The sequence below is a fragment of the Symphalangus syndactylus genome, chromosome 16 (genome assembly GCF_028878055.3).
Source record: "Symphalangus syndactylus isolate Jambi chromosome 16, NHGRI_mSymSyn1-v2.1_pri, whole genome shotgun sequence".
NCBI lineage: Eukaryota > Metazoa > Chordata > Mammalia > Primates > Hylobatidae > Symphalangus > Symphalangus syndactylus.
In genome coordinates this window covers 28,306,839-28,326,019 of record NC_072438.2, presented here as the reverse complement: position 1 = coordinate 28,326,019, position 19,181 = coordinate 28,306,839, and the positions used below count along the sequence as shown (strand labels likewise).

At 36.5% G+C, this 19,181-nt stretch overlaps 1 protein-coding gene across 5 annotated transcripts in view; it reads right to left on the bottom strand.

Annotated features, from left to right (window-relative positions):
- SLIT2 (slit guidance ligand 2) overlaps positions 1-19,181 on the bottom strand; it is a 372,325-nt gene that overhangs the window by 76,333 nt on the left and 276,811 nt on the right. For all 5 annotated transcript variants that reach the window (XM_055246085.2, XM_055246088.2, XM_055246087.2 and 2 more), the window contains 7 exons: positions 18,552-18,702; positions 15,589-15,663; positions 13,934-14,077; positions 8,067-8,210; positions 6,034-6,200; positions 5,028-5,160; positions 1,545-1,613 (listed from right to left, as the gene is read on the bottom strand). In XM_055246085.2, coding sequence (XP_055102060.1) covers positions 1,545-1,613; positions 5,028-5,160; positions 6,034-6,200; positions 8,067-8,210; positions 13,934-14,077; positions 15,589-15,663; positions 18,552-18,702 — 883 coding nt within the window. The remainder of the gene's footprint in view (positions 1-1,544; positions 1,614-5,027; positions 5,161-6,033; positions 6,201-8,066; positions 8,211-13,933; positions 14,078-15,588; positions 15,664-18,551; positions 18,703-19,181) is intronic.

Below are 19,181 nucleotides of genomic sequence, written 5' to 3'. Positions count from 1 at the left end.
GGAGAGGCTGAGGCAGGAGAATGGCGTGAACCCGGGAGGCGGAGCTTGCAGTGAGCCGAGATTGCGCCACTGCACTCCAGCCTGGGCGACAGAGCGAGACTCCGTCTCAGAAAAAAAAAAAAAAAAGAATCTGAGAGGAGCTTTATACTCATATTTTTAGCTGCTGAAGAACTATTTCTAAATTTTAAAAATAAAAGTATCTGTATTAGCAGAAGTAACTTGCCTAGAGTTGTATCATGAGTCACTAGTAAAACCATTTTTGGATCCACAAATCCTCATTTGTCATTTCGAACTGGCTTGAAAGTAATCACATGCTGTCCCACAAATGACCCAATGCTGCTAAAGTGACCCTTTGGAAATTGCAGCAATTTAGTGGTATATGTAACAGAACAAAATGTATGTAATCAGTTCTTGCTGCTATCAAATAAATAACTAGAAGCAGAACAAGACATCTTAGAGGACATCTTTTTCCGTTATTTAATCATTTGTCATTTAAATAGTCCTATTTACTTTCTAAAAAGTGTTTGATTTACCCATACTTTCAAGGAAAGTGATCAGCAGCAATTTTAACTAGCTTCAATGTACCTAGTTTACATTGGGGCATGTAATATTTTTTGCCACTTAGGTTTGTAGAATTCTCTTAGAAATAAACCTTCTAATTCTAGGAACACTAGTAATCTGCTTCTTACGCTAGTAATATTTACTCTAAAATCAGATAGACTTAAACAAATGATACGGTACTTTCTATTAATATTTACTATCTTTTCCTGATTTTTTGTGTTCTAAAAAGTTTTCTCAATTACCAATAAGGCTACTCTAAAAGTACGGTATTATATGTAAAAGATTATATCAATTTTTAAACATTGTGCATATAACTAGATCAAATGTTTGTATATTTAAATATCTTCTTGTATTTACAACTTAAGCATGGTCAAAAGTTGTTTATGTTAATAAAAAAAGAGATATTTTAAGCTAAAAAATCAAAATTTTGAAATTTATACTCAGAATGTTAGTATCTTTGTCAAGTTTACTTAAACACTACATGAATATATATGGATTTTCTAAAATAAATTTTAATACTGGAAACCCATAACCTATTTAATAATGCTTTGTATAAGAAATAAACATAATAAACTACATTTACATTTTTGGGAAAGTCATTACCACCTACTATCTTTTGCTTAAAGTCAAGAATAAAGGCATCGTTTTCTATCTTTCCTTCCTTAGTTTGTCATAAAATAACCCATATTCATTATCAATAAAAATCTACAGGTTTATACATTTTCATAATTCTCTGACTACTCAGACTTCGTCATATTTGTGCTTTTTTGAATAGAGCAGGACCTCCTGCTAAGACACTCCATCGCCTGATTGATATTCAATGAAGATGTAGCCAGGGATCCAGAACCGCAATGAGCAAGGAGGGAAGCATGTAACTGTGAATGATTTGTATTATCTGAAAGGGTCACTAAATCTTCTGTCCCTTGCCATCCCCATTTTCTGGAAATAGAGTAACTCAAAGAAAAGTGCAATATGTTACTCACATAAGTGTTAAATGTTTGTAGTTGGAGAGTTCCTTGGGAACCAGTGTAAATTGGTTTCCATCCAGATACCTAAAAACAACGGAACAGTATTATCTTATTACAAAGTAATGGTGGCCTTGAATAAAATAAACAGTACTTCACTCCTAACTGAGGCAAAGAACCACTTGGCAATTTTTGCTTTAAGATGTCGTCTTCCAAGCATGGATTATTATTTAAGAGAATTAAAGAAAAAAAAAGCAGAGTTGTCCACGAGTCCAGTTCTTTGTGGTTTATCTAACAAGGCAAGCCCAGCATTTAGCCATCTGTGTGCAAGCAAGGAGGTTCATTCAATTAACCATACTTTTAGTCAGCCTTCAGTTTGTTTGTGTTTATGTGGACACAATACCATGAAATTCATTAACTAGTAACAAAACCTTGCTGCTGTGGCCAAGACCACTCATTGCTGCCTTAATATGTGTCAGTACACTTAGTGAATAACAATGGACACATTAAAGGCATATTTGGGGATTTGAACATATTAGGTTTAAGTTTAAAAATAGTTTTAACCAGCATATATCTTCTTGGTGATGATAACATTAGGAAATTTTATAGAGTATAAATTGATGAAGTGTATAAATATAAATATATATATAGTAATAGCAATAATCAAATAACCATATATAAGTAAACTTTCCCTTCTTATTAGAGTCAGAAGAACAATCAGAAAATAGGCTTTGGGCTAACTGGCAGGACACAAAGATAACCGAATACCTGAAGTTATATCTATTATGTCACATTAAGGAAAATAAATTTCATCTCCTTCCAAGGCTGTTTTTCCTAGAACATAGATGGTGAAGGGTACAAATGTCATTCAGAAACTGGGGCCATCTGGCTATAGATGTGCCCACAAACACTTCTGGGACATTGAACACGTGGCCCCTCCTACCCCAATGCTGTGGTCCATTTCAAGACTGCAGGTTGAAGTTGGTATTTTTTCTGGATATAGAAGTAGCTGAGAAGTTGCCTAAGATAATAATTTATTCCTAATATTTCAAAATAAAAACAGCGATATAAAAGGCATCAGTTATCAGAAAATATAATTAATGTTTGATAAATAATTGAGTCTATGTTATGACTCATCATGTCTACCTAAATTTTCTGACTTAATATTTCTTCTTCGACCCCTCTCCATTTTTTTCTTTCCTCTACCTAAGTTTTTCTTGATACCACTAGAGGGAAGCATCACCCTATATAGTTCAGTACTCTCCCTTTATTCTAGAAAACACAGTGGAAGGTCAACAAGATTCAGAATGTGAGCTATGAATGTTTATATGTAAAATAATCTAAGGCGGAAGTTATGTGGAACTGATTAAAAATAATGGATACCATTTGTTCAAACTAGTCCACCAATAATACTAATTTTTGCCAAACTCTTTAATTATTTAATGTAATACACATATGAAATTCTTCTAATACATGCATATATGTTACTGGTAAGAAGGATTCTGCTGACTCGGTAAGGTTACAAGAATAAGCTCTCTAGGGGGTAAAACTTGAATTCACAACAGATGAGTTAATATTTTTCTCATCTTTGTAACAAACTTTCTTTAGAAAAAAAGACTATCTTTAGTAATTTGTAGTAAAATAGATTGAAAATTCAACTTTTTGAATAGGTGAAGTATGCTGTAGATAGCACAGGGCATAAACCAAGCAGGATGTCCAATGGAGCTTAGTAAGAAATGTTTAAAGTTATTTAATGGAAATAGAGTAAAGGGACTAACACGTAGTCCAGTTAAAATAGCAGAAGGGATTTAGCATCACAGGTGGTCTGAGTGTAAGTTCTTCATTGGTGTACTCCTAAAATTAATGCTTTGGACACAGAATTTTTTTTTATTATTTTTTACTTTTAACTATCCCTGCTTTATTTATTTATTTATTTATATTTTTTTAAATTATACTTTAAGTTCTAGGGTACATGTGCACAACGTGCAGGTTTGTTACATATGTATACATGTGCCATGTTGGTTTGCTGCACCCAATAACTTGTCATTTACATTAGGTATTTCTCCTAATGCTATCCCTCCCCCATCCCCCCACCCTACAACAGGCCCTGGTGTGTGATGTTCCCCGTCCTGTGGACACAGAATATTCTATATGCATCTAGCCTTCCCACAGAGGAGGGTTTCGGAATATCCCTATGTGATCTTCTGAAATAAAAAAAGTTACTATAAGAATTAAATATTTAATTACATACATATACATACAAAACAGTCCTTCCAGTTGATTAACCAATGTAATTGGTAGTGAGAGAGGACCTGAGCACTTAACAGCAGTTCAAATCTAAGAGGCATGTTCTGTGCACAAGTGCTAAGACTGTGCCTTTTTCTTCTAAGTGTTCCATTCAGGATCAAACTTAGGATTTAAAGAATTGCAAGTGATTTGAAAATAAGATCCTTAAAGATTGAAATGACATGTCCTTGAACCTCATGACCTATGTTGCACACTGTCAAAAGTTTGTCAAACCTGCTCATTTGGAATATGTGTGTGCATCTGCACAAATAACTGATACACAAATTACATTTGGGTTTAAATCATTATTGATCCATGGTTCCACATAGATAAAAAATAAACAGAGGCAAAGTGACTCAATTGTATTCAGATCAAGCATATCCAGAATATGACATTAGTTTAGAGACAAAGGAATGGCATGAATGGGGCATGGAAGCATCATTATTCTGGGAGCATATTCTCTAATGAATTCCATTCTGCAGTTGTAGCATGAGGCAGCCAGGGGAGCGTGGGCAGTGCAGAAGAAGGTCGAGATGTGTATATATTGGCCATATAATTTGTGGTTAATTATCAGTTATGAAAATGTCAAGGATAATTGGTCCCATACCCTTTAGGATCTAAAGGACTTTGATTCAAGCCACCAAAAGCAGCATCTCTTCTTAAGGGAAGAGATTATGCTAGTTTCTTCCATATACCAGATATTTATTTATCCCATGTGGTAAAATTTTCTCCTAGGGGTCACAGAGGTAAAAAAAAAAAAAAAAAGTTTCCTGTACAGAATATCCTAGCCTGTAAGTAAATTAAATATAAAGCATTTCCCAAAGTGCATTCCATGGGCCCTTAGTTTTGTAAGATGCTCCATGAGAAAAGGAGTATAGGAACAAATAAATGTGAAAGATACCTTATATTTTACCATTTTTTCTTGAAGAGTCATAGTACACCTTAGCATAGTAAATGCACTGAGAAATCATATAGCATAAACACACACACACACACACACACACACACACACACACACAGCAATTCCCGAGGGCCTCTAAAGTAGCTTTTGCATTAACTGTTTACCGTTTTACAGGATAATAATTAACTGGCTTTAGAATATGATTTGCAAAGAAGATTGTAAAGATTTTTGTTTGGTCTCCATTCCTCTGGGTGTGTGAAACATTTATCATCAAGGAAAAAGAAAAGAAAAAAAAAAAGACAAGCTCTACTTACAACTCTGTGACATCTCTTGGAATACCTTTCGGCAAGACCTTCAAACCCTTGTTGCTACATCGGACAACTGTATCCAAGCAAGCACATTCAGTAGGACAGCGAGAAAGTGGGGAGCAACTATTGTCATCATTTCCTAAATCGCAGAGAAAATACAGGAAAACCAAGATTTGTGGTCTTGAAGGTGCTAGAAGGGATTTTATGCCTTTAAATTAACTTAACAAACACAAGAGTCTTAAGCTACATAATCATTTATTTACGGGACATTCAGTATTTACTAATTGATACCATAAGTTCTATATAGCACTGTTTTCAGACTGCCTAGGGAAGAATTCTGGAAAATGGCTTGCAATTTGTAAACTGTAATTACAATTACCAATACAATGGAAATAGTTATTTGTACAAATTATATTTTTAATTAGAATATGTAAATGTAAAGTGAATTATAGAGAAACGGCAAGGAAACAGATATGAAGAGACACAAGGGAATATATTAACTTAAAAGTTTAGGTCCCTCATTTATAAAGCTCAAATTCGCTCTCTGTTCACTGGCAACAGTAATAGAACTTGCTCTGTGTACCTGATAGGACTATATGAGAATCAAACGTGATGATATAGAAAAAGCATTAAAAAATGACAACTAGTATTTTTGTCAGATTTACTAAAACTTCTGTAAGTTAATTTCTTTTCTCCTTTGAAAATGGTAGGTACTAAAAAACATGCCTAGAGTAATAAAGAAAAGTTAAAATGAAGCTATATAAATAAGACCAATCACAAATTGGAAACTAGAAAATCTAAAACATTCAGAAATGCACATCAAGTAGACTCAAATGTGGAAGGCAAGTCTGAGAAAGTAAGTATCCTGGCACTAAAACAAAACGCAAACAACAAAGCAAAAGATACACGATCATTATTTGCTGAGCTGAACTATGCCGTAGATTTGTGCAAAGCTGCATCGGAACAGGCATGTGAATGCCTGACAATCAAAGAGTTGACAAGGATTTCTTACCGTCATCACAAGTGAAGTCCTGAATGGCCACATCCTGGATGGGTATTTCTTTCAGGAAGTATGGTTTTTGACATCGAGGATTTCCCGTGACAATTCTCTTCTTTCTCAGCCACTCTCCCAACCAAGCCAGGTAGCAGTTACAGTTAAAAGGATTGGCCAAGAGGTTTCTAAGAGCCACAGGCAAACAATGCACGTTTAGTTTGGGGTTTCATCTTCTTCCTTCTCAAAACCCCAGCTACCCTTCTCCACACTCTTTTGGCTGGAAGGATTCCTTCTTCTTTGTATTCCCAGCCCCTGTTCATACTCAGAGTCACATGCAGTATATGAGATGCATTTTTTTTTTTTGCTAGAATATTTATGCTTGGAACTTAAACGGTAACAACACTTTTACATAAGGCAATTCTTCACATGATTTCATGCAAAAAATAAGGTAAGGTAGAATTTGGGGTTTATACAGAGGATCCTGATAGATATTTCATTTAGAAATAATTTAAACTTGTCAGAAATCTGACTTGCTGTCAAACTTCGCACTGATAATGCAGTAATTTAATATAAAGATGAAGGCTGATTACCTTATATTATTGAGTTTAACCTGACAACAGCTAATTCATTAATTTGTCATCTCAAGATTTCCATCTCTTATTTGCTCTAGAGAATAGGTTTCCCATCTAAACTGACAGCTGAGTTGATTAAATGCCAGTTATAAAAATGAATTTACTTCTACAAATCTCAATACTTTTGGCATCTCACCACTTCAGCATAAACCTATTGACAATCTCATTATTTATAAACATGCCATCTTTAATATGCGCAAATTAGTCACTTGATGTAAAATGTCACATTTTATGCAAAAAGAGGATTAAGTACTTTACTGATGGATGGATGCTTCTTTCAAGTTTTTTCTTCACTGACTTGAGCTATGAACTTTTTTTCTCTATCTTTATTCCCCTCCTTTTAAGTTAGATTAGTATATTTGCATGCCACCATTACTGAAAAATCTTATCAGTTAGACAATTAATAATTTCAAATGCTGCTTTTTAGATACTGACATAAAAGAGACCTGAAATACATTGGAGGTGTGTGGCTTTTTTTACTTCTAGATTTTATTTATTTATTTTTTTACATTTCTTGAATTCCATCTATAGGCCTACAAATACTCTTTATTTTTAAGCTGTCTACATAAAATATTCTCTTGGATCGGCTCAACCTATTTCTTCAATATTTTGCTAATATCATAGTAGACGCCCTCTAGTAAACAGCTTTTATTCTTGATCTGGTCATCCTAATATATCTCCTGTCATTTCGAATGATTCTTGTTTGTTTTTTTTTCCTTGAGATGGAGTCTCGCTCTGTCATACAGGCTGGAGTGCAGTGACGCGATCTCGGATCACTGCCACCTCCGCCTCCCCAGTTCAAGCAATTCTCCTGCCTCACCTTCCTGAGTAGCTGGGACTACAGGCACGTGTCGCCACGCCTGGTTAATTTTTTTTTGTATTTTTAGTAAAAGACAGGGATTCGCCATGTTGGCCAGGCTGGTCTCGAACTCCTGACCTCAAGTAATCCGCCCGCCTCAATCTCCCAAAGTGCTGGAATTACAGATGTGAGCCACCGTGCCCAGCTGATCCTATTGAGCAAGTTTGTTGGCAATAACTCTATCAATTCTCCTTTTATAATACTCATACTGAAAATACTCCAATGTGAGAACACTGGCAAAAATCTATAACATTTCTTTTATATGCAGCACTATCAAGTTATAATAATTCTAAAATTTGGAATTAAGCTACATCATTGATCACATCACTATGAAAAATAATTCACTGAACAATACTATAATTTTTTGTTAAAATTTAATGTAAGATAGTAGGTAATATTTTTTAAAAAATTTAAATAAATTTGATGTGAACAAGTTTGTCCTTTTTTAAGTCCTAAAACCCTTGATCACATTTTAATGAAGTGCTTAATAATACATTAAATACATTAACAAATATAATAAATGGCTCAAGTAATACATAAAGGCTATTTTTCATACTTACAGAGTAGATAAAGAATGGAGAGTATCAAATGCCCCTGGTGCAACTGTAGTAATTTGATTATCATACAAAGAAAGCAAACGCACAGAACTGAGTCCTATGAAACTGTCATTCCCCACACAGGTTATTCGATTGCTTCTCAACATCCTGAGGGGAAAAAAAGGACATTGTTATGGAGACAAAGCATCAGGCAGTCAATTTTGCCTATCTGAGGATCGAAATGATCCCTGCAAATATGTAGCATTCATTACTACTTTTTAAAAATGTTCTCTTGCTATTAGACATTGCTATGAATATATACTGGGAATATCTTGCAAGAATAAAATGCTTTGAGTTGCCAATGATTAATCTCAGTTACAAAAGGCACGGTGAGTCTAGGCATGGATTTAGAATCCCAACATGAGGGAAGAATGTTTTCCTTTGATGCTACAATTATGTTTGCATGATTGCATAATGTCCTAATTCACCTACAGCTCTCTGATTCCTTGGAGCCCTCTGATTTGTGTATTCAGGGTAGTATTACATTTGAGGTTGAACAGAAGGGAGGCGGAAAAGAATCAATAGCCACTGCAAATGAAGAACTGAGGGCATCTCAGGGACTTACACACTGAGTCAATGTCAAACATGGGCTGGGGGCGCCAAAATGGACAGAATATCCACAAAGACTACACGAATAATTTTATTTATGAAAATTAGCTCATTGTTTTACGTTGAGAACTGAAAAAGAGGCAACAGTAACAGATCCCATATCCGCAATAAAGTTTAAAAAGGTTTACCATGAAAAAATACTTTTTTTGTCATTGTCATTAATAGGATTAACACTATTGTCATTTCCTTGTTACTGCTAAAGTTTTGGCTCAATTATCAATTCTTTGCTAATTATTTATTTGTCTGGCTTAAAAACTGAACAAAAAGCTCAAAGTCCCACGTGAAAATAGTTATGAGTATATGAATAGTTGCCATAAATCGTATTCAGAATTCCTGAAAAATTAAATTATTCCTTAATTTTTCTAAACATAAGTTGGCTACTAATATATTGAAGAATGTGAAAAAGAGAGGTAAAAATAAAGAAACAAAGTATCACTTTAAAATTCTAGATTGCCCTATAATAAATAAGAAATATAAATGTTTGCATTCTGCGAAGTCACAGATAAGAAGAAAAGATCATGCTCTCCTTATGAAGGGATAGTTTCATGTTAGAAAACAAATGCACAACAGAAAAGCATTCCTATCAGCACTTTCCTTTGTCATAAATGATGAAGAGCACTGGGTCTTAATCTTGCTGGAGTCACATGCTCCTGGGGGAAGTTGAAGAAAAGTTTGAGGGCCAGGTGCGGTGGCTCATGCTTGTAATCGCAGCACTTTGGGAGGCCGAGGACGGGCGGATCACGAGGTCAGGAGATCAAGACCATCCTGGCTAACACAGTGAAACCCGGTCTCTGCTAAAAATACAAAAAAATTAGCCGAGCGTGGTGGCAGGCACCTGTAGTCCCAGCTACTCGGGAGGCTGAAGCAGGAGACTGGTGAAACTGGGAGGCGGAGCTTGCAGTGAGCCGAGATAGCATCACAGCACTCCAGCCTGGGCGACAGAGCGAGACTCCGCCTCAAATAAATAAATAAATAAATAAAATTTTAAAAAAGAGAAAAGTTTGATCTCTGTTGCTAGAAAAATCCATAAGCACACATACGCACAAATTTCACCTGTAATGTCAAGGAATTCAATGACTGGCTGAAACATGTATATGAACTAATAAGTGGCCTATTAGGGTTAAGAAGCCTAGGGGGAATGGAAATGTGCTCTCAAAATCTTCATAGCTCCAAGACAAAAGACACCAAGAATAGGTATGTTCAGATAAAACTTTTCTAGGATTGACTACCCTGAGTTTGGTTTTACACTGCTCTATGATGCTTGTTGGAACATAACTAGATTAAGGAGGGAGTCAGTGAATATCTGTCTCAGGTGCTAAAACGTAAGCACTTCAAAAACATCCACAGAAATGTAATGAAAGGAGAAAGTGGAATTTAGATAACTTTTCACAGGGAGAGTTCTGTGAATGAAAAACAAAACAAGAAGAAATACTTTGATAAGTTCCTTGAGGTGGTGTTTCGGATTGAACTGTGTCCCCCTCGAATTCGTATTTTGAAGCCCTAACTCCCAAATGTGACTGTACAGTCATGCACCACATAACAACATTTTGGTCAAGCAGAGCTATACAAAAGTTGCCCAGTAAGATTGCAAGGAAGCTGAAAATTTCCTATTGCCTCGAGATGTCATGGCTATCATAATGCCATAGCCCAACACATTACTCATATGTTTGTGGTGATACTGGTGTAAATAAACCTACCGTGCTGCCAGTTGTATAAAAGCATAGCACAACGCCTATGTACAGCACATAATATTCCATAATAACAATAAACAACTATGTTATTGGTTTATGTATTTACTATACTATTAATTGTTATTTTAGAGTGTACTTCTACTTATTAACAAAAAATTAACTATAAAACAGCCTCAGGCAGGTCCTTCTGGAGGTATTCCAGAAGAAGGCATCGTTATCCTAGGAGATGACAGCTCCTTGCATGTTATTGCCCCTGAAGACCTTCTACTGGGACAAGGTGTGGAGGAAGATGACAGTAATATTGATATATTGATTATCCTGACACTGGGCAGGCCTAGGCTAATGTATGTGTTTGTTTCTTAGTTTTTAACAAAACAGTTTAAAAATGCAAAAGTGAGTAAATCAATTTAAAAAATAGAAAAGAATAAAGAAAAGAATAGAAAATAAAAAAATTCTTATATAAATATGAGTAAAAAAATTTATACAGCTGAACAATGTTTGTGTTTAAGCTAAGTGTTATTACAAAAGTGTAAAAAAAGTTAAAACATTAAAAAGTTCATAAAGTAAAATAGTTACAGTAAGCTAACCTTAATTTATTACCAAAGAAATACATTTAAAAAATAAATTTAGTGAAGCGTAAGTGTACAGTTGTACAGTGGTTTTTTTTTTTTTTTTTTTTTGGGATGGAGTTTCACTCTTGTCACCCAGGCTGGAGGGCAATGGTGCGATCTCTGCTCACTGCAACCTCTGCCTCCCGGGTTCAAGCAATTCTCCTGTCTCAGCCTCCTGAGTAGCTGGGATTACAAGTGCCCGCCACTACGCCCGGCTAATTTTTGTATTTTTTAGTAGAGATGGGGTTTCACCATATGGGCCAGGATGGTCCTGAACTCCTGACCTCAAGTAATCCACCCGCCTCGGCCTCCCAAAGTGCTGGGATTACAGGTGTGAGCCTCCGCACCAGGCCGTGTACAGTGTTTATAAAGCCTATGTTAGTGTACAATAATGTCCTATGCCCTCACGTTCACTCACCACTCACTCACTCACTCACCCAGAGAAACTTCCAGTTCTGCAAGCTCCATTCTTGTTAAGTGCCCTATACAGGTGTAGTATTTTAAATATTTTGTACCATATTTTTTACTGTTCTTTTCTGTTTAGGTATGTTTAGATACACAAATACTTTCCGTTGTGTTAGTAACAATTGCCTACAGTATTCAGTATAGTAACATGCTGCACAGGTTTGTAGCCAGCAGCAATAGGCTGTGCCATATAGCCTAGGTGTGTGGTAGGCCGTACCATCTAGGTTTGTGTAAGTCCACTCTAGGATGTTCGCACAACGGCAATGTTGCCTAATGACACGTTCATCAGAACATATGTATGACTATACTTGGAAAGAGGGACTTTAGGGAGGTGATTAAGGTTGAGTGAGATTCTAAGAGTGGGGTCCCGTTCTGACGGACTGACATCCTTACAAGAAGAAAATGATACCAGGCAGCTCACTCTCTCTCCCTATGAGCAGACAGAAGAAAACTCATTTGAAGAAACAGTGAGAAGGTGACTGTCTACAAGCCCAGAAGCGAGGCCTCATCAGAAACCCACCCTGTCAGCACCTCCATCTTGAACTTCTAGCCTCCAGAATGATGAGAAAATCAGTTTCTGTTGTGTAAGCAATCCAGTCTGTGGAAGCTCATTATGGCCGCCTGAACACACGTGTACAGGTGGAGTTACAGCCTACTGCCTTCCTCCCACTCCAAGGTACTTTCCTGCCAGGAGAAGGTTCCAGTATCAAGAAAGTCTTTTAACTGCTGTTTGAAAAGGGAGACTTCTGCTTGTTGCAATATTTGTATTTTACCTGAGACAACTCTGGAAAAGGTTAGATGCAGCCACCCATGGTCTTTTTTCTATCCTCTTCCTACACATTCCTCAGTATCTCTCTTTTCTTTCTTTTCTTTTCTTTTCTCTTTTTTGAGACAGAATCTCACGATGTCACCGAGGCTGGAGTGTAGTGGCGCAATCTCAGCTCACTGCAATCTCCGCCTCCCGGGATCAAGCGATTCTTCCGCCTCAGCCTCCCGAGTAGCTGGGACTACAGGTGTGTACCACCATGCCTGGCTAATTTTTATATTTTTAGTAGAGACCGGATGTCATCACATTGGCCAGGCTGGTCTGGAACTCCTGACCTCGTGATCTGCCCACCTTGGCCTCCCAAAGTGCTGGGATTACAGGCATGAGCCACTGCGCCTGGCCCTTAGTATCTCTTTCATCACAAGGCTGAGTGAATCTTTGCCTATCATTCTGAAAGGGCACCAAGTTAGTCCTTGGGATGGGTCAGCAGGTCCCAGACTGGTCCTGCTGGGTGGTCAGGTTTCAGGCTATTCCTGCAAAACTCAAGGAACGCACTTCTGCTCTTAGGTGCAGGGAGGGCTTTGAATTTGGGATGCTATAAACACATCTCGCTGGCTGTGGGAATGCCCTTCTCTCTCCGTATCTGATAAAGAGCAGAAAATGGACTCAGCCTTCAGCCCACTGGTCATACATGGCTCTCGCAGGCTGCGCGGGGCAGGATCGTGGGTTTAGGGGAGACAGACTCCCCACTACAATCACCAACAACTGCTTCTTGGTTACAAATATTTTCCTTTCTGCCTTCTAAAGGCTTCAGAGTTTGGTTTGTCTTTCTTCCAACTTTTAGGCTACCACTTTTGTCAAACATAATTATATACTTTATAGATACAACATTTATGTGTGTATGTGTGTGTGTATGCTGCGTGAAAAATTCAAGTAATACAAAAGTGTTGTAAGTACTTTTGATTGAAATACCTCAATCTAATCCCCATATTTCCTGGACAACAACTCTTTGGAATCATATATAATTTTTTCTCCCAAACTCCCTACCCCTGAGCAAGTAGACATAACTCTTAGCATGTTTTCTTTGAAAAAATAGTGAAAGATATATCACCAGCCTGTCTTTCTTTACGCTAAGACCTTGCAGGGACCAAAAACAGTAGTCTCCAGATAAGCTGTTAGAATTATTCTAATGCAGAGATTCAAGGGGATTCTAAAGCTTACAGTCATTGGGCCAAGAGGAAGTACAGTATAGAGAGGTGTTTGAAGACAAGGAAATAAAATGACCATTTTGAGGCAGGACAGGGTAGTCAGATCCATATAAGCACTGGAACAAGGATGATCTATTTTGTAGAGGAGACAGAAGCCATGGGGGATGCCCCTGATCATCTGCTATCAACACATCAAAGGCAGGAATATTGGGGTAAAGGACCATTTGCATTCACAATACGTGAACGCATGTGTGTGTGTGTGTGTGTGTTTAACACACATCGAAGGCAGGAATATTGGGGTAAGGGACCATTTGCATTCACAATATGTGTGTGTGTGTGTGTGTGTAACAGAGAGAATGTGAAAGAGATAGAGGGAGTGGGGTGGGTAAAAGTAGGAGGGGTTTCTCTCTCGCAGGATTATAATAAACAACGAGCTGCAATCCTCTGGTAGAGGAACTGCAATACAAGTACAAATACTTACAAAGTTTTGAGGCTTTCCAATCCCTTGAACATCTTATGCTGCACATTTTCCAAACGATTACTCGTGAGAAGTATTTCATTTACACCAGATGCTCCTTCAAATGCTCCCTCCTCAATATCTGTGATCTTATTGTTGCTAAAGTTTCTAAATAAAAATTGTTGGAACAAAGATTTTAAATAATTTCTAATAAGGAGGGAATTGAAACATAGTTGATCATTTTCTTCTAATGATCCAAGTCTTCCAACTTTTCACTGCCCAGCACTGCCAGGGCTCTGAAAAGATTCCACTTCCTTACACCATCAAGACAAAGGGACAATAATACTAACAGGGAACGTCTATGATAAAAAATGCCAGCGTGACTCATGTCAAACTCTCCAAGGGGCCCCAGGAGTATAAAATTCTTGAGGTCAGGTATTGGGTTACACAAACCTTTATGCCATCTATAAAACCTAACAAGAAACTTTTCAAAAAAAATCCCTGATTAAAATTGCCAAATGAATTAATGACTAAAAGAAGGCAACTAGGTAGAGATAGATGGGCTAAAATTTGTTAGCGTTTTATATATAGCATCAGGAATGTATTTGAATATGGGTTTATTCCCAGAAGAACATCTCATGTAATAATGTGTTGAAACAACCAAATTAACTGTCAGTATTACATATGATACCAACTACTACAGTGCTTGCCAGAAGGCAAGAGTATCTAGTTGTGGTCAACTTTCTATAGGCTTTTTCTTTCTCTTTTTCACTGATCACTCCAAGACCAGGAGGGTCCCCCAAATAAGGATCATTTTTATGCATATTTTAATTCCTCTGAGAGAATTGTACATAGTAGCTTCTTAATAAATATTTATTGCATGGGAAATCATCTTATAGCTAAAAAGAAAGTACATTTCATAACAGTGAAGGAGGACGGCAATTAAGAATCAGAAACCATTTGGGAGGTAGCCTAATACGGATGCCATCTGTACAAGTAGTCTGTTCGGTAACTTACAGTCTATGTGACTATGGGCCAGTTACATATGTGGACACACAGCTAAAGTTAGCCGATGCGGATGTTTCTGCATGTGTGAGGGTGCTCCACTGGTCCCATGCTATTGACCTATGTCCTGTCTCCCTGTCACACCTCCCCAGGGGCATGAGTAACCCACTGAGTGTTGCTGAAACTGCTGAGCTTATGAACTTATTTTAAAATATGAGTTGTGGACATGTAGTAACACAGATGAGCTATCAAGCCAGTTTACCAATCATTAATTTTGACTATCTTCTAATGAAAGTTTAATGAAGCAAAAAAGTCCAATAGTTGACATGAAAAAAAAAATAACAGCATGGTTTGGGGAATAGCAAAGGAAGTTACAAAACATTACTGAACCCATTTTAATGTGCTTAGATTGCTGGATTCCTGCTGTGGCCACATAACAGACCAGCTGTCTGAGTTAAAGTAAGATGCTTAGGCTCTGCTACAGAAAATGTGATTGACACTGTTGAACACACAGAAAAGTCCCTTGCAGAGATTACCCTAAATTCATGTCACAGGTCGTCATCATAGGGAAATTTCCCAGGATTTTTAATATTTTCTAATTTTCTAAGAAACAACTAAAATGAACACAACAAAATGCTACAGAAATTTAAAAAAATAGCAAACAAGTGACTTACATTTTACGTAATTGAGGAAGTTTCTTAAAGATTCCTGTGGCTTCCAACACGGTAAATTCATTATTATTGAGACGCCTGAAGAAAAAAGAAGGAATAGAGAAGTTTTATTACCAATAGTTAGAAAAGGATTAAATTTGATTTCTCAAAATGAATTCTAACATTATTTAATGATACCAGCAAAATAAAAGGACATACATAAGTCACAGAAGATTTGTAGAACATACTAATATTTTTTCTCATTTTATTCAAATTTTAATCATCAAAATAAAATGTTAGGAAGCACACAGTAAAAAAAAAAAAAAAAAGATCAAAACCAGCTCTCAGTAATCTCTAGAACAAATTTTCTCTAATTTTTTCCACTATCATCCCCACTAAAAAGGATTTCTAGACTGTTTTTTCCCAATCGTTTGCTTCACAATTGGAACAAAAATTACAGCTTTATTAGAATGCAATTCACATGCCAGAACATTTACCCTTTAAAAGTGGTACAATTCAGTTGTGCAACCATCTTTGCTATCTAATTCCAGAACATCTTCATTACCCCCAAAAGAAACCCCATACTTATTACCAGTCACTCCCAGTGGCTGTTCCCCCACAGTCCTTGGCAACCACCAGGTTACTTTTTGCTTTTGTTAATTTTCCTATTCTGGGCATTTTGTATAAACGGAATCATGTAAGATGTAGCCTTTTCTGTCTGGCTTCTTTTGCTTTGTGTAATGTCTTATTCCTATTGTAGCATACGGCAGTGCTTCATTATTTTTTAAGACTGGATGATATTTCATTACACAAGCATAACACATTTGTTTATCCATTTATCCGTTAGGAGGCATTTGTGTTGCTTCCATTCTTTGATGGCTATAACTAATGCTGCTATCAACATGGTGTGCACGTTTCTGCCTGGATATATGTTGTTGTTTTTTGGACATATACATAGGAGTGTCATTGCTGGATCACATGGTTACCCGTGATTAACTCTTTGAGAAATAGCAAAAAAAGATTTCCATAGAAGCTTTACATTCTATGTAAAGCGACGTATGAGGGTTTCAATTTCTTCCACTATGTTACTCTCTCTCTTTTTTTTTTTTTTTTTTAGCCATTCCAGTGGGTCTAAAATGGTATCTCATTGTGGTTTTGATTGGAATGTCCCTAATAACTAATGATATTGAGCAGTTTTTCATGTGTTGATTGGCCATTTGTATATGTTCTTTGGAGAAAGGTCAATATGAATAATTTAACCATTCATTAGCTGAGTAAAATGCCTTTTAATCTAAATTATAAGAGTTCTGTATATATTCTGAATATATTTTATTAGATACATGACTTGCAAATATTTTCTTCTCAGTACTGATTTTATTGTATAATTAAAAGAATTATAAATCTCTTACATTACACACATTTGCTGAAGTCTAAATTGGAGGCTAGTTTCCACTATAATTCCTCCATGACAAACAAACTTATTTAAAGTGCTAGGCCAGGGGCAGTGTCTCATGCCTGTAACCCTGGCACTTTGGGAGGCAGAGGCAGGAAGATTGCTTGAGCTCAGGAGTTCAAGACCAGCCTGGGCAATAGGGCAAAATCCCATCTCTACAAAAAGTACAAAATTAGCTGGGTGTGGTGGTGCATGCCTGAGGTCCCAGCTTCTTGGGGGGATGGGGGTTGGGGACTGAGGTGGGAGGATCCCTTGCGCCCAGGAGGCCAAGGCTACAGGGAGCTATGATTGTGCCACTGCACTCCTGTCTGGGTGAGAGAGTGAGACTCTGTCTCAAAAAAAAAAAAAAATATTTAAAAAAAAGTGCTATTGTGCTGGAAGATATCACTTGTTTGTAGTATTATAGATAATAAGCATAAATCCCTATATGACTATAAAAAATAAAGTTCAGGGCCTTGGTTGCATGGTCTCCATGCATTTCTAAAACTCCTGGAGCTGTGAAATAGCTTCATGAACTAACAGGAGTAAAAAAAAAAAAAATCACTATAACCACAAGATAGTTGGTTTCTGTCAACTCTTTGAAAGGCATTACTTTATTTTTAGTTATTCAAATTGCTAAAAATTAATTAAGTACAGGCATGAGTATAGGCACAGTGAGGTAAACAATAACACACAATCCCTGTCATCAAGGAGCTATAATCTAGTTAAAGACAGAAGGATTATATACAAACAAACATCGAACTTTGCAAAGCAGTAAATGACAAATACCAGATGGTGCTATACATAAACATGGCTAAGATGTTTAGAGAATGATGAGGTTTCGCTCGTTTTTTCCTTGAATTGTTAGAACACTAACATTAAAGGTCCTCTTTTTATAAATAAAGTCAGTAAGGGCAAACCATGCATAGGTATAGAATCTGTAAGTGCTCCAACAAACATTTTAGCACTTAGTATGTGCAAGGTCCTATGTTAAGGCTGTTAAGTGAAAATGGCATCATATTCTGCCTTTTCAGCTTTTCTTGCATTGTTCAGAAAAAGCTATCCTTTCTACTTTAATACTTGATAATCACTGAATCCTTCCGCCCGTAAGTCAATGAAGTAGTAAATTAGGTAAGACGGACTCCTTGAATCTATTGACAGTTTACAGAGATTGAAAATGGAGGCTCTCAAACTACTTTATTTAGTTGCTATAAGGATTAAATACATTAAAAAACTAAGTACTTAGAAAACAAATTGGGAGTAAATAATACCCAATAAATAAGCATCAAATAAATACCATTGTTATTAGTATGAAGTGCTTACTGAATTTTGAGAGATAAATTAGTTTCTGTACTTAATCATATGGTTGGCTAGAAAGAAGAACGAAGGTAGCCTCTAATATATTCTTGTACAAAGAAGAGTTATGCCAATGTAATGCATATTAATTAAAATTAATGCAATTATTAATAATAAAAATAGCAAGACAAACATTCCTATGCTTTAATGCTTTCATTCCCTCCATCCCAACCAGAATTTTGTTGGGGGATGAACTTACAACTCTGCAGTGTACTGGGGAATGTGTTCCGGGATTTTGTTGAGCTTTTGATTAGAGCAATCTACTGTGGTTCCTTCACAGCGACACTTTTCAGGGCAAGCCAAATCCGCAAAGCAGTCTCCACTTAATTTTGATCGATAATCTTCTGTACCTATTGAGAATTCAAACCAAAAAAAAGATACTGAGTCTAAAGGTTAGAATATTTATTAGTTTGTAGGAAGAAAAAAATAAGATAACTATAGATTATGTAGCAGGGAGACAACTTGGGGTATTTTGGTCAATGGATGTCAGGAGAAAGGTTAAAAGAAAGGCTTGGAATTTTCTGGAAAAAAGAGTGACCAGATTCACATGACAGGAAAACATTAATAAAGTTGAGCTTTTCACAGCTGTACTTTCTGCTGATCCAATTCTGAGTCATTCTAGCCTATTTCACAGCTAGTCACACAATGGATATTAATTATTAAAAAGTTTATTTTTTTTCTCTGAGTCAAGAATTGAAAATATATCCAGTAATAAACATGATCCTATATCTCATTGTAAATTAGGGCTTTCAAGGCAAATAGATATACTCAGGCTTTTAAATTTTCTATGGACTTTTCACTATTCTCTCCCTCTCACATAATCTCAGAG